Raw genomic sequence first — 14,454 nt, 5'->3', positions numbered from 1 at the left:
CCATGCTAATTACCAAGATGTTCTTAGTGTCAAAGAGTATAGTGTACTTTATTGATGCATATACACAGAATTCTTTTTGTTGAATACAATAGGTGCAAAAAAAACAATGAATCTCAAGTTGTTCAAAATATATAGTTCAACTAAGATACAGTTGCAATGGTGGAAAATTGGTAAAGACTGACTGTTTGCAGCCGCACAGACACAAAAGTTCTTTTCTCTCTTAATATGCTGACACAAACCATATGGAAATTTAATCTTGTGACTACAGACCTGAAGTGAAACTATAAAGACAGTTTTAGATCAATGGTTTTGTAGCAATATCTAAAAAAAATGTACACATAACATGCATACATAACGCACATCCCCCAGTAAAGAGCATGCTATTTGATAACATTGTACTTTGTACATTGCATTTCTTATTACATAAACTGACCTATTTTTGTGGTTATGTGGCACAGTGTTTCATGCACACATGAAGAAATGTAAAGGGTTGGCTTCGTAAAGGAAAACTTTTTCTTTCTGTTTTTCTTAACCTGAGAACCAACAAGTACACTGATGATGGAAATATAGCACCCTTGCAGCCAAAGCTTTGGATTGATCATCTTTCACAACAGATCTCAAAACACGTGCAAACAAAACCACATCTTACAATGAAACAACGTCTAGATGAAAAGGGTTCAATTCTGCTGTCTTACACTAGAATACACACAGTGACTCGTGGCATCGTTCATCTGTCTTTTTTGCCGGTTGAACCTTTGTGTCTGTATAGCAGCATAGTGAAGATTGTCTGCATCTTGGTTTCCCTGAAAAAAATAAAAATAAAAAAAATAAATAAGAATCAGTCAGTCTTATAGGAAATAAATAAATATTTCATGTAGTACAAAATATGGATGGATGGCAGTTTGAAAGACAAAAATCATAATCACCTCTACATTAGTTGTGGAGGGATCTGAACATCTTGCTTGTGACTCTAGTTTGAAACACAAAAAAGATGAAAGCCTTTGTAAATAAAAGCGATTTAAGACAACAGTATTATGGTCTGGCATTTATATAGTTCTTGTCCAGCCTTTCCAACAAATGAAAGCACTTTACACTGCAGGCCAGGTTTGCCCATTCATCCACATATAATACAACTCTTCTTTATGCACTGTCTCACATCCACATACCACCAGTTTAGAATCATTAACTAACCAAAGTTAACCAAAGTTACCTGGACACTAGCAGTTATTACCTTTATTCATCTTGTACACTAGGAAAGCCATTAAAACACTCAAAGTGGTGGTGAATGCCAATGCTCCACTTAAGGCATGCACAAGATTGTCAGAAAAGGTCACCTCATCTGTAGAGTACCAAACATCCAGAAGACAGTTGTCAGTATGTTTCCATTTCACGCTGGAAATATTAATGACTGTTTAGCAAATGAGACATAAGCTATTTTAATGGCACTTACCCTCAAAGTCCAGCTTGGTCCCGTTTCCAAACAGTATGTGTCCACAAGCGGCAACAGCACAGTAGTAGGTGCCATTATGAGGCAGATTCAGGCTCTTTATTGGCAAATCATAGACACACATGTGTGTTTGTGTGTTAGTTTTCCTCTCACATCGATCATTCATACCCCCATGGGTGTAAATCAGTCTTGGAAGAGATTTTTCCGAGCTTTTGAACCAGTAAACACTGTGTTCTCCACCACAGGTCCCAGTGTGTACTGTACAGTTCAGAGTCACAGAGCCTCCTGGCTGAATGGTCTCAGAAGATATCTGATGGACTGAAGTTTGGATATTCAAACCTGAACCCTTCACACTGATGGTAGTACCCTCAGCAAATTCAAACTTGTATGCATAGCAGCTTATGCAGTAATAAGTAGCTGAGTCCGAAATTTGTACATTTGAGATTGTCAAGTGGTTCAGGCCATTTTTAGCTTCCAAAGAGAACCTTGGATTGTTCTTGAAATCACCATTAAAAGTGCCATTTTTATCGTGCTTATAGAAGGTAGAGATGAGCTTTGGTTTCTGTCCCAGAGTTTGTTTGTACCAGTAAAACATAGCTGCAACATCACCTTTATAGAAACATCGCAAAGTTACATTGTCTCCAACATTAGCTGATATAAAACCACTCTCTTGACGAACATGCAAAGACAGCTGTAAATTAGCTTTCAAGCCTGTGAATAAAAGAGCAAGAAAGTTTGCATTTAAAACCATGATATAAGCTTATAATCATTATTAGAATAAACCCATAAGATTTAACTTAGGTTTTCAGAACTTACCTATTGGCCACAAGAACAGAAAAATCAGAGCAAACTTCAGGGATGTCATCGTGATCAAGAGGTCTTGATCAATGTAGAAAACCTCCATACATCCTCTAGTCTTAGAGAGAAGGCTCTTTTTGATTGGCTAACCAAAGGTGACACTGAACTATTTTTGAATCAGTGAGCGTAAGTTTAACGCCCCCTCCATGGTGAATTTGGTTCTCCACACAAGAGATATGAACAGTACCAAATATATGATATTACTCTTAAGTCTGATTAATTTTAATCAACCCCACACGCCCCACCCCTAAAAAAAAACAATAAGGTGAGTGAGAGTAAATTTGGTCAAGGTTAGGAAGAACTTTCCAGTTAGCGTGAAAAGTAGATCAGCTCCACTTAATTTATCATGAACAGTGCAATGAACCAGGATTTGATTCACCTTGTTTCTTCTTGTGTCTCCAATAGGTTGTTCCTGGCGATTAATTTCTTAGTCGACTAAACAAGGGAAAAAAATTAGACTAACAATCTAGTCTAAAACTGAGAAACACTCGGCTATCCAGTAACATTTTAGGCCTGTTTAGTGTTTACTGCAATCGATGTTTACGCATCAATAAAATATGTGAAAACATTTGTTAACATCCAAAAAACAAATAAACTGCTACTTATAAGTGTGGTCCACACTCTTACAAGTGTGTAGCACACATCATAAACGATGTGTGCTACAATCCAGGACTCACATCTCATTAAAAGTAAAAATTTAAAAGTATAAATGATAATGATAATAATACAATGTTACATCCATTCATCCATTTTTGTCCAATTATCAGGTGCCGAGTCGAGGGGCTGCATCCTGAACAGTGAAGCCCAAGCCCCGACCCTTCCCCCTCCACCAACCTCCTCCTTCTCCTCAGCTTACGCCAGATTCAGACTTCAGCGTTGGGTCTTTGTAGCGCTATGATGTAACCTAAGTGGCTGATGTTGTTGCCGTGTTTATGCAAATACATTTTTTTGCTTCTTTGTACAAATTTGGGGTAAGTAGCTGGAAATGAAGAACATGACAGTGTTTCTTGGGAGTTGTGCCTAGTTGTAAAGCTTAAAAAAATAACTAACAATATTAGACCTAATAAAAATATCAGGCCAAGATTAAGAGCATTATGGCATTTTTCTGTAATGATTTCAGGGCTGCAGCTCCATCTGGTGGCAGATCACTTAAGACATTTAGGACAACCTTCGGGCATCAATTAAAATCTTAATAAATAGGCTAACTGACTACTACGTCTGGTACTGACTAGTGACAATAGCGACGATTAGTCGAATAGTTGCGCACATCTCTAGTCTCCAATCAATCATCTGTTCTTTCAGAAGAACCATTTCTCACATGGCAACATTTGTTTGTATTTCAAACATACCTGACATATTGGGGAAGCTCATAACCCTGTCCTCTATGTATAGCTACATGCTGAAGCACAATGGATGCTTGAAAAACCACTGAAAAATCATTAACTATGCTAACGTTTTCCATTAGTGGAAACAATTGCAACAATGCCTCCAAAAAAGGCTTGACATCAGTGTTACCAGTTTATAAACCTTTTGTGAGAGTAACAAAAACCTGAGTGTTAGCTAGACTGAAAGACGCTTTGTGTATTGGGCATTGGTATGAATCAGTGATATCTGGTGTTGTCACTTCATTGGGCAATGAAAAGACCATGTTGCTTATTTTGCAACTTTCCACCATTCACACATTTGGATATGTTTTCAGTGTTTCTCTTGCTGGCCCCACCTTCACATTCCTACTTGGCTAATATGCTTCGTGTCCCGTTCGCAGTTTTACAGGCATCTTTTTATTGCCTATGAAAAGAGTACTCATTGTGGCAAACGGGAAGTTTTTGGTTGCAATAATATGAGCGGCCACTGGGGGAAAATTAGTGGCTGTGAGGGCATCATGTTAATCTCTCACAATACAACAATCACTTTTGAGCCTATGAAATGTATATAAATGTTTGTACAAATTTTCATTGTAATCCTTGCTGCAGTTAATGCATCTGAATCAAAGTTGTGTATATGGTCATGAAAAATCCAGAAAATTTATGGAAATTGTTAAAAATTATTTGAACACTTAACTACTCACTGAGTAGTTACTTCTTCACTCACCTCTTTATACTCTGTGTGTTTTTATACACCACACTGCATTTAATCATTAGTCATTCTTAATCCCTGGCTCTCTTCCACAGCATGTCTTCTATCCCGTCTCCCTACTTTCACCCCCAGCTGGTTGCAGCAGATAGCTGTGGTAAATTTTGACGTGAATTTCAATTTCATGTTTCAATGTCTGTCATAGAAATTTATTTGTTAAAATGTGCATGAACTCTGTAGACTGACAGACTAACGGACATCACTAGTTATGCAACCATGCTTGGGCTTCAGCCCTGTGTTGGCACAAGTGTCTGCAGGCAGTGATTTCTTCATAGAAGATCAGAAAATTTCTCTCACACTGGGTTTGTGGGTTTGAAGCAATATAATTAGACTGCATTCCAAATGAATAAAACAAAGACAATGTGATTGCATTTTGATTAATTTTAGTTTAATGATACAGGCTGCAGAAGAAACCTGGGCATAATTAATACTGCGTGGTTGCAGTGCATGAACACAGTGCAGACACTTCCTGTCTGAAACCAGAAAGATGAAGCGAGCAAGCTGTTCTTCAAAGACTCTTAAGAGTCAATCATTTGACTGTTGACCACATAGATGCTAAATAAAGAGTCAAACTCTGGTTTCAGGTGTGTAAGCAGAACAATAAACATTCTGCAAAGGCATCTGTAAAAGACAGATGTTACAGAGTAGCATAAGATTATCGCTGATGAACTGTTTCCTGCTATATTTAATCTAATTACATATTCATGCCACCACACTACTGTGAGAAGGCACAGGCCTGCTGTTTCTCTCATCTCTAAAGGCCACGCATTGAGTTTGCAGAGGCATTCTGATTATGACCCTTTAACCCTCCAGAGTCTGTAACATTTGTAATATGACCTCTTTATCTTATCTTATCTACATCTGGCTTCGTATTTTTGGTTTCACCCAGACAGAGACACACCTGAAACCAAAATCTGCTCTTGTGCGACATCAACTTATCATACACTTGCCCTCTTTTTGCGTTCTCTGATGTCAATGTTCCATTTTCAGAAAAAATAAAAACAGTAAAACCAGTCCTTCTTATAGGAAAACAAGGCAAAAAAAAAATGAAACATCCAATTCTTTTATTTGACACTTGAGTACACACATTCGGTGTTTGTGTTGTCTCGTTGTCTCTTGGATCGGTTGACCTTGTGATTCCTCAAAGCAGCATAATGGAGGTTGTCTGAATCCTGGGAACCCTGATAATATAACAATTTCATGTAAGCACTGTATTAATACATATTACTACTCTGATATATACATTTACTTAAAATATATTTAAATTAAAATTCATACTGATATAAGAACAGTTAAAAAACACCTATTTTCCTAACCTTTATCCAACTATCATCGATGCACTGCACAGTTTGATACTTTGGTGAATGCTGAAGTCAGTGAACATACATTATGTGGATTAAAGTATTGGACTGCCTCTTAATCTTTGAATACAGTTGTCTTCAGTCCCATCGCTGCAGGCGTATAAAATCAATAACCTAGCCATCCAGTCTGCCTGTAGAAGCGTTTGTGAAACGATAGCTCATTCCAAACAGCTCAATGAATCCAACCTTGGTACTGTGATGGGATGCCACTGTTACGGCAGTTTAGTTCAAGAAATTTCTTCCCTTCCAGGTATTCAGTGATCAACTGTCGGTAGTATTACTGCAAAGTGGAAGTGTTTAGGCACCACGGCAACTCAGCCCCAAAGTGGCTGACTACGTAAAGTTACAGATCGAGGTCCATAATGTGTAAAAGTCGCCAATGCTCAGCTGACTCACTGCAGAGTTACAGACCTCCTCTGGTATTAACATTAGCACAAAAATGGTGCTCTGGCAGCTTCATGGCATAGGTTTCCATGCCAAGCAGCTTCTGTAGGTGTAATGTGTAGGTGGCCCAGTACTTTTGTCCATACAGTGTATTACTGATATCTTGGTAAGCACGTTGATGGAAATTGCGGTTGCACCATGCAATTTTTTTCTCTTTTTCTGTCTTGTTGTAGTTCAGTTGTATATGGTCTCTAGTAAACATGGTTGGCTGGCCATAATTTTCTGTTTTTTTAATATAGTGGAAATGCAAAGATGACAATGTCACAAATTTAAAAAAAGACCTGGTGTATGTTATCTATGTCTGTGTTTCTATAGACAGTTATAGAGACACATTAGTACTCACCTCTGCTGAGGCAACTGCAGATCTTCCTTGAGAGCCTGAAATAAAGTTGGAGAGACAAGTCTTTATGATACCTAAACACGAATGAAAAATTACACTCAAAACCTATCAACATAACTAAATCAATAAAGAACCAAATCTTTTCATATTGTTAAACCAGCATCGTTATCAACGTGAAGCTTCCATTTGACAAATTAAGCATTAAAGTGGTCCTGGACTCCAATATTAATTGACAAACACCATCAATTTACAGGTAGCCTACCTGTACTTTGGCATCTCATTTTGATGTTTATTTTAAGTGCTGCATATGCCAGCATAACCACCAGGATAATGGTAAATGCCAGTGCTCCACTCAGGAAATACACCAAGACAGGAGAATACCCCTCATCTGCAAGTTCCAACATAAGCAACAGTCCAGTTTTAAAGAATGCTTTGTGTGTAAAGTAATTAAAATCATTCATATATGGATTTTCTTATATATTGCTACTTACGCACTGAGTGTAAATCTTTTCCGTCTCCAAACAGCATGTGTCCACATGAGGCTACAGCACAGTAGTGGGTCCCGGCATCAGACAGATTCAGACTTTTCATGGGTGTGTTAAAGAAACAGGCGTGTGTTTGTGTCTCAGTCCTCTTCTCATTTCTGACTCCACTGGTGTAAATAAGTCCAGGCTGAGATTCTACTGAGTCTTTGAACCAGTAAACTCTGTGGCCTCTGTCATAGGTATGTGTGTGTATAATACAGTTCAGAGCAGAGCCTCCTGGCCGAATGGTTTCAGATGCAGCTGAAAGCTCAGACTGATGGACCAACGTTTGGATGTTTATCCCTGAACCTTTTACATTGACAGTAACATCCTCAACAAATTCAAAATCGTATCCAGAGATACCCATGCAGTAATAAGTTGCTGAGTCGGAAATCTGTATATCTGAAATTATCAAGTGATTTTTACCATTTCCGGTGTCTAATGTGAAACGAGGATTGTTTTTAAATTCATCGTGAAAGGTGCCACTTTTTTCGTGTTTATAAAATGTAGACATGAGCCTTGGTTTCTGTTGCAGAGTTTGTTTATACCAGTAAAACATCACTGCATCTTCGTCGTAGAAACATCGCAAAGTCACACTGTCACCAATGCTAGCCGACACAAAACTACTTTCTTTATGTGTGTAACGTGCTGATTTCAGGTCGGTCTTCTGAGCTGAAGAGGAAAGAGAATTTAAAGAATTTTTAAGGTTATTATGTCATTCGGTGATCATCTGCAGATAGAATTACTGTAAAGTGCGTTATTGTATTCATATGTAATTATAATAGACAACTTACCTACACTGCCCAATACCAGGCATGACAGACACAAAGCAAAGTTTAGAGGCATCATCGTGTCCACAATACCCTTTTGAATGAAGTGACTCTCATTAAGCTCTTTACTCCTCACAGAGTGGACTGTGTTTGATTGGCTGGCATGAAGTAACGCCTAAAAGCATTAAGTCTTCTGGTGTTACACAAAAATTTCTGCTCTTTCATTTAAACATGAATCCAATCAGGTATACCATAACTGTATATTTCACAGTTTCACACTGTAACATTTCTGGTTATGCATATTTTTTTTTTAATATGTCCCTGCATTAGGCCTTCAATATGAAATAAACCAAAAGAAAAAAAAAAGATAAAGTACATGTGTTGGTCAATAAAGCAGTAAAACAGTTCAATTATTTCCATTCATTAATACTGAATGTATTAGCAACAGCATGTTGTGTCTATGATATGATAACTTTTCCCTGCTACTCTGTACAAGTGCCAGTGCTTCCACAGACAGAAAACCTAAACAGATAACCAGTGACAACTGGAAGAATATGATGATATGTAAACTAATTATTTTTTACATTATTCCCCAAATTTTATTAACTTGTTATACAAGATATTCACTGCATCATCTATGAAGGACTCATATAAGAGCTGATGTATCAAGGTGGGTGGGGGTGGTGGTGAGTGGGTGGTGTTTATCAGGCAAAACAGCTTTTTATAGGAGTCACTAAAACAAGCTCAGGCTAATTTTTCAGTAGCTGTTATTTGAGGTTGCTGGCAAATGTTTACTTGTATTATAGCGTAAACCAGCGATGTTTACCGATTTTAATATAGAAATGACTGCATGTAAGTGAGCATTATGCACAAATGTTAGTTACTACTTATTTTATCAGTTCAGAGCATCTCCACATTAAGGAAAACTGCAACTGCTAAAAGCAGACTGTTGCTAAAGTGGCATCTTTCTTAACTACCTAAAAGAGTAATTGGTAATCCAAGTTATACTGTGGGGCTGCAGTTCACAAAAACACTGCAGACTTCCTGTTGGAGACCACAAAGAGTGCAAAGGGTCCTAAAGGAGTACACGGCTGAAGTATACTGAGAGGTTGCCTATCAACCACACAGAGGCTAAAAAAAGATCCCCTCCTCCGTCAACACACTTACAGTAAACAGCCTGTGAAGACTTTCAGGTGTCATCAATACATTTGGGCTTTCTTTCAGAGACTGTAAGATTTGTTGGTGTCACATAATCATTCACTTTGTGATGTTTGCAGGACTGGTTGGTATCCAACTGTGAAAAAGTGGCTTCTTTGTGTGAGCAACCTAGCACACCTTAAAGAAACCATTTTTTAATGATTCACATTTGCAGTTCCATGCTGATTGTGTTTGTCTAACTCGTAGTGTGTTAATGAGAGGTAACCAAATAAATAACCAAATAATGTGTGGAATTTAAAAGCTGAAGCACCTAAGCATGCACAGGATTCAGTGATAAAGAGGGGCTGTTCATATCTTTAGCATTGCAACACAAAGGTGTATTGTGAAACCACACAACTGTTGTAGTCGTATGTCGCACTTTGTTCATGATAAATGATGGTAGTGCAGAGAGAATGGAAAAATGACACGTTTGACAACCTCGGTTATATCAAAAGAAGAACTGCAGCTTAACAGAAGTGTTTGTTTATTTTTGCAAGGCAAAGATTTACATTTAGTAGATGGAGGAGGAAAACAAAACAACAACAAACCAAAAAATATATTTTCTCACAGAGAGTACAAAGAAAATATGTCCCATTCTATTCCTTTACACTGGAATAAACACATTCACTGACGGTGTCCTCTCTCTGCCTTCTTGATCTGGTGGCCTTGTTCTCCTTCAAAGCAGCATAATGGAGATGGTCTGCATGTTGGTATGTCTGTTTAAAAAAAAAAAAAATAAGTATTCAACCCTTAAATTTACAAAAATAATCTTTGGATGGCACCTCAAAAGAAAACTCGCTAATAACAGACCAAGATTACAGCAACAGTGATGTACCTCAAGTACATCACATCGTAATCACGTTATGAGTTACAACAAAGTAGAACTAAAATTTAAAAACGCTTACCTCTGCATTTGGAACCGAGGCCCCTGAAGGCCCTGCATGAGGGTCTAATCATGGAAAAAATTAATTAATTAAAAAAACTCAGTTGGAGCAGTTGAACCAAAATCAATGAACCACTTATCTATTAAAACGTGGCTGACATAGAACTATGGAGAGCACTTCATTATAAGTGAAGACCAGTACTAAAACTATTTCATCAAACCAGGTATGCCATATGTCCTGAGCTAACTTATTTTATTCCAGTAAGAAAGAAAAACAAATTGTAATTGATAAAAGAAAAAAACATGCACAAATTGCATTTATGCAGAGAGTACATGTATAATGTCCACTGTAAAAAAGGGCTTTAAAAAACACGCACACAAGATAAATCTACTTACTGTACACAGTAATGAGTTTAAATGAGTCAACCAGACACTATGTGCTTCAAGTAACCTCATAGAACATTTTGATGGTTTAACATTAACTTATTTAGATCTTTCTGTCTTATCATCAAGTTAAACAAAGAAATGTAAAGAAGTCAGTTTAGCCTACCTGTGCATTTGCAGCATTTTGCCTTGTACATTGAATAGGCTGCGTAAGCCAGGAAAACCAAGAGGATGGAGTTGAATGCCAAAGCCCCACCCAAGACATACACATAGACAAGAGATGACCACTCTTCTGCAGAGAACCAGACATTAAGAAATGTTACCAATGTCATTCCTAATTATATTTGATTAGAAGCTATTGTTACTATTTAACAAAAAGGACAGGAATGTAGCTACCCTCAATGTCCAGCTTGGTCCCGTTTCCAAACAATATGTGTCCACATGAAGCAACAGCACAGTAGTAAGTCCCAGCATGAGACGGATTCAGGCTCTTCATTGGCAGGTTGTACACACAGGTTTGGATCTGTGCCGTGGGATTCTGCTCACATTGATCATTTCTGCCTCCATGGGTGTAAATGAGTCCTGGGTGAAATTCTTCAGAGTTTTTGAACCAGTACACACTGTGTTCTTGATCACAGGTCCCAGTGTGTACTGTACAGTTCAGCGTAACAGAGCCTCCTGACTGGATGATCTCATTTGTTGATTGATGAACTGAAGCTTGGAAAACCAAACTTGAATCCTTTACTTCGATAATAATCCCCTCCAAAAATTCATACACGTATGAATAGCCACTTATGCAGTAGTAGGTAGCAGAGTCCGACGTTTGCACCTTTGAGATCTTCAAATGGTTTTTACGACCCACAGTTTCCAGTTCAAAGCGGGGCTCATTCTTAAATTCATCACTGAAAGTGCCATTTTTGTCATGCTTATAGAATTTTGACACCAACTGTGGTTTCTGTCCCAGAGGTTGCTTATACCAGTAAAACATCACTGCAACTGTACTTAAATTGAATGAACAATTTAAAGTCACGTCCTGACCAGCATTAACAACTTTAAAATTTAAAGATGGTGATAGCTTCAAAGCTGCCAATTGAACTGAAGAGAAAAGCAAATACAAAATGAACTTAATACAATAACTATACGCACTGAAATTCATGAGATGCATTGTATAGTTGTCAAAAATATCATTTAAGCTCCAACTTACCCAAGAGTAGAGATGTCACATAGAAAGCTAACATTGGGGATGTCATTTTGTTCACATTGCTGAGGTTCATTGAGAGAAGCTCTTTACGCTCTCCACTTATCAGAGACAAGACTGCTTTTGATTGGTCAGTCAGAATGACTCAATGATCACATGCTCAGTGCCCTCTTTAGGGTTTATTTAGCTCTATGAGAAGACTTACAAGGAAAGCAATGAGAGCAGAATTGAAAAAGGTGTACTTAAGAGTGCAAGTTATGCAGATTTACTGAAGGAAATACACACCCAATTCACATTATGGCTTGTTCTGTTCATACATGTGACCAATGACTTGAGTAGTTAGTGATGTAGAGGTTGCACAGGGGTAGACTACTGAATCATTGACTCATCAGTCATTGTTATTCTACTAATAAAGGTACCTTGCAAACTGCAGCATAATTAAATGCTCACCATTATCATTAGCTAGTTAACATTAGCATTTTTGAAAGGTCTGAATGCGTTGTATTGGGTATGGCTGGTTTTGCATATGTGTTGTTACGAGGTAGCTAGGTCACACCATATGCACACTACCTCTTCTTTTTGTCACTATTACTGATATAAACTTAAATAAACTTGTTGACAGAACTGTCACAGACTTTACATGTTACATAGCTTGTCAAATTGTATAATGTTTGAAAAGATCGGATAGGTATTGGATTTAGGACCACATATCCAAGTGGCCTGGGTCGCATTTGAAAAAAATTGGATCTGTGTTGTTCAGAGTGGTGGTCTTTTTTTTTGCCTTTTTATGGAAGCTTGTTTCCGCCACTAAAAAAAAAAAAAAAAAAATTGCCATCCATAACTAAAAATTTCAAGTTAATAAGTCAAAATTTTGAGAAAAATAACTATAAATTTTGATTTGTGTATCTCAAAATTTTGCATTATATTTCCAGTTATTACTGCCAATCAGGAAGCTCCGTGAAAGAGAAAATTCCTTGTTACCAGGAAGCAGATGACGCCAACGCATACGCACTCAAAATGGGATAGCGAAAGTATCAGTGAGCTAGCAGTGTCTAGCAAACATGAACAAATTTTCAAAAAGAACTTGAAATTTCAAATTACATCAAAATTTCACATTAAGTACTCGAAATTTGGATGGACATGAAAATATTGATTCTTTACATTTTTTGCAGCTGTTTTTTGCTAGAAGGCATTTTGACCGTTGACGGTCAAACATCTGACAACAATTTGTTCACGCTTGCTAGAAACTTGCTTTTTTCTATATCTCCACTCCTCAAAAGTTGTACACATCTCCACCATTTTCATTGTCCTTGCACACACACTAAAATCATCACATTGTAGTGTATTTGTCTTAAAAGTCCCTAGAAGTTGCCAAATCGTAGGGGGGTGCATCCAAAGGGACATCCGGCACTAAATGTCTCTGTGCAGTGACGGCAGAGGAAAGATGACAAATCACTAAATCTAAGGCTACGTTCACGTTGCAGCCTGAAGTGACCCAAATCAGATTTTTTTGCCATTTTGTGACATGTATCTGATCTTTTCATGACCGTCTGAACAACACAGATCCGATTTTTTTCAAATGCGACCCAGGCCACTTGGATATGTGGTCCTAAATCCGATACCTATCCGATCTTTTCAAATGCGACCTGTGTCTGTACGGCCAGGTCGCATTCATCCAACCTGCACGTCATTGATGCTCGACAAACATCACTATTCTGTATCCTGCTATGTGGAAGCGGGAAGAAAAACAAACTTACTTCTGCAAACACTGAGCACGCTTGCTACATGTTATCGCATCCTCTACTGCGCATGCAGGACACTTTTAGGTTCGTTTGCAGTTCACACACAGATCAAATACAAGTCACATATATTTGGAAATGTGAACGACCACACAAAAAAAATTGGATTTCACAAAAAATTGGAATTGGGTCACTTCAGGCTGCAGTGTGAACGTAGCCTAAGTATATTGGCAACACCGGCTCATTGTAGTATGAGTAGTATGAGTAATCAGGCAGATCTTTTTTTCTGCTGATCATGTCAATAACTGAAAAATCTTCATAATATGGGTACCAACATAATTCCTACTGTACTGCAGTTACTAAATTTAGTACAGTAATGCGTTATATTACTATGTTAACAAAAAATATAATTTCTGACACAGTACCATGTTACTTTACTGTTACACCCAACACCATGTACTAAACAATTTGTAGTGTTTGGTTAGCAGTTTGGAACTAACTTGGTTTTTTTGGACCCTGAAGTAGTCATATTTAAACTACAGGGTCAAATGTAAGCTAAGGCTAGCCAGCATGCTAGCATGCTTAATTTATAAACTGCTATAAATCTGCAACACAGAGACACAGACACCTGGTAATTAATAACAGACTAATGACATAGCAGCATTTCACTCAGAAACCTTTTAGCTGTGCTGTACATCACACAAATTAGCAGAGGTGAGGCCTAGCAGACAGCTATTAGCTGTCACAATCACAGCTATTGGCTAGCACACCTATCAAGGGATAAGCAAACCAAATGAAATTCAAATTCAAACAAAATTAAACAAAATCCCCACACAGTTGTAATGATCATAAAAATCACCTTTAAAATTCATCACAGAAGATAAGCATTTTAACTTGGGAGTCTGTGGGGATCTGCTTAATTTTGAAGCCAACCTCAGCTAAACTACTTTAGCCTTGGGGGTTTAATTACAAATGGAAAAAAGTTGAAAAAAAGAAGTCTTTTTTTTTTTTTTTTTTTTTTTCAGTAGATGCTCAATTCATTGCACAGAATGTAGAGTCACATGTTCTGGCATGTATTGTATCTTTTTTTTAATTTTTTTTTTTTTTTTAAAAAGATGATGCAGCAGATTAACATGTAACTATAATAACTTTCCTAAAAAGTGCAGCTTTGGGTCA

At 37.5% G+C, this 14,454-nt stretch overlaps 3 protein-coding genes across 3 annotated transcripts; all 3 read right to left on the bottom strand.

Annotated features, from left to right (window-relative positions):
- Positions 1 to 677: 677 nt before the first annotated feature.
- LOC115797590 (uncharacterized) lies at positions 678 to 2,312 on the bottom strand. Its single transcript, XM_030754189.1, has 5 exons — positions 2,264 to 2,312; positions 1,451 to 2,158; positions 1,232 to 1,339; positions 927 to 970; positions 678 to 803 (listed from the first exon to the last, which is right to left on the bottom strand). The coding sequence occupies exons 1-5, from the start codon at positions 2,310 to 2,312 to the stop codon at positions 678 to 680; spliced, it is 1,035 nt and encodes a 344-aa protein (XP_030610049.1).
- Positions 2,313 to 5,502: 3,190 nt separating this feature from the next.
- LOC115797351 (uncharacterized) lies at positions 5,503 to 7,956 on the bottom strand. The gene is made up of 5 exons (XM_030753912.1): positions 7,902 to 7,956; positions 7,075 to 7,779; positions 6,852 to 6,971; positions 6,587 to 6,621; positions 5,503 to 5,619 (listed from the first exon to the last, which is right to left on the bottom strand). The coding sequence occupies exons 1-5, from the start codon at positions 7,954 to 7,956 to the stop codon at positions 5,503 to 5,505; spliced, it is 1,032 nt and encodes a 343-aa protein (XP_030609772.1).
- A 1,714-nt stretch (positions 7,957 to 9,670) lies between these two features.
- LOC115797589 (uncharacterized) lies at positions 9,671 to 11,591 on the bottom strand. Its single transcript, XM_030754188.1, has 5 exons — positions 11,543 to 11,591; positions 10,738 to 11,442; positions 10,508 to 10,633; positions 9,980 to 10,023; positions 9,671 to 9,790 (listed from the first exon to the last, which is right to left on the bottom strand). Exons 1-5 carry the CDS (start codon positions 11,589 to 11,591, stop codon positions 9,671 to 9,673), a joined length of 1,044 nt encoding a protein of 347 aa, XP_030610048.1.
- Between the last annotated feature and the right edge of the window lie 2,863 nt (positions 11,592 to 14,454).

This window comes from Archocentrus centrarchus, chromosome 18 (genome assembly GCF_007364275.1).
Source record: "Archocentrus centrarchus isolate MPI-CPG fArcCen1 chromosome 18, fArcCen1, whole genome shotgun sequence".
Lineage (NCBI taxonomy): Eukaryota > Metazoa > Chordata > Actinopteri > Cichliformes > Cichlidae > Archocentrus > Archocentrus centrarchus.
The sequence above is the reverse complement of the archived record's forward strand: the minus strand, read 5'-3'. Positions and strand labels throughout refer to the sequence as shown.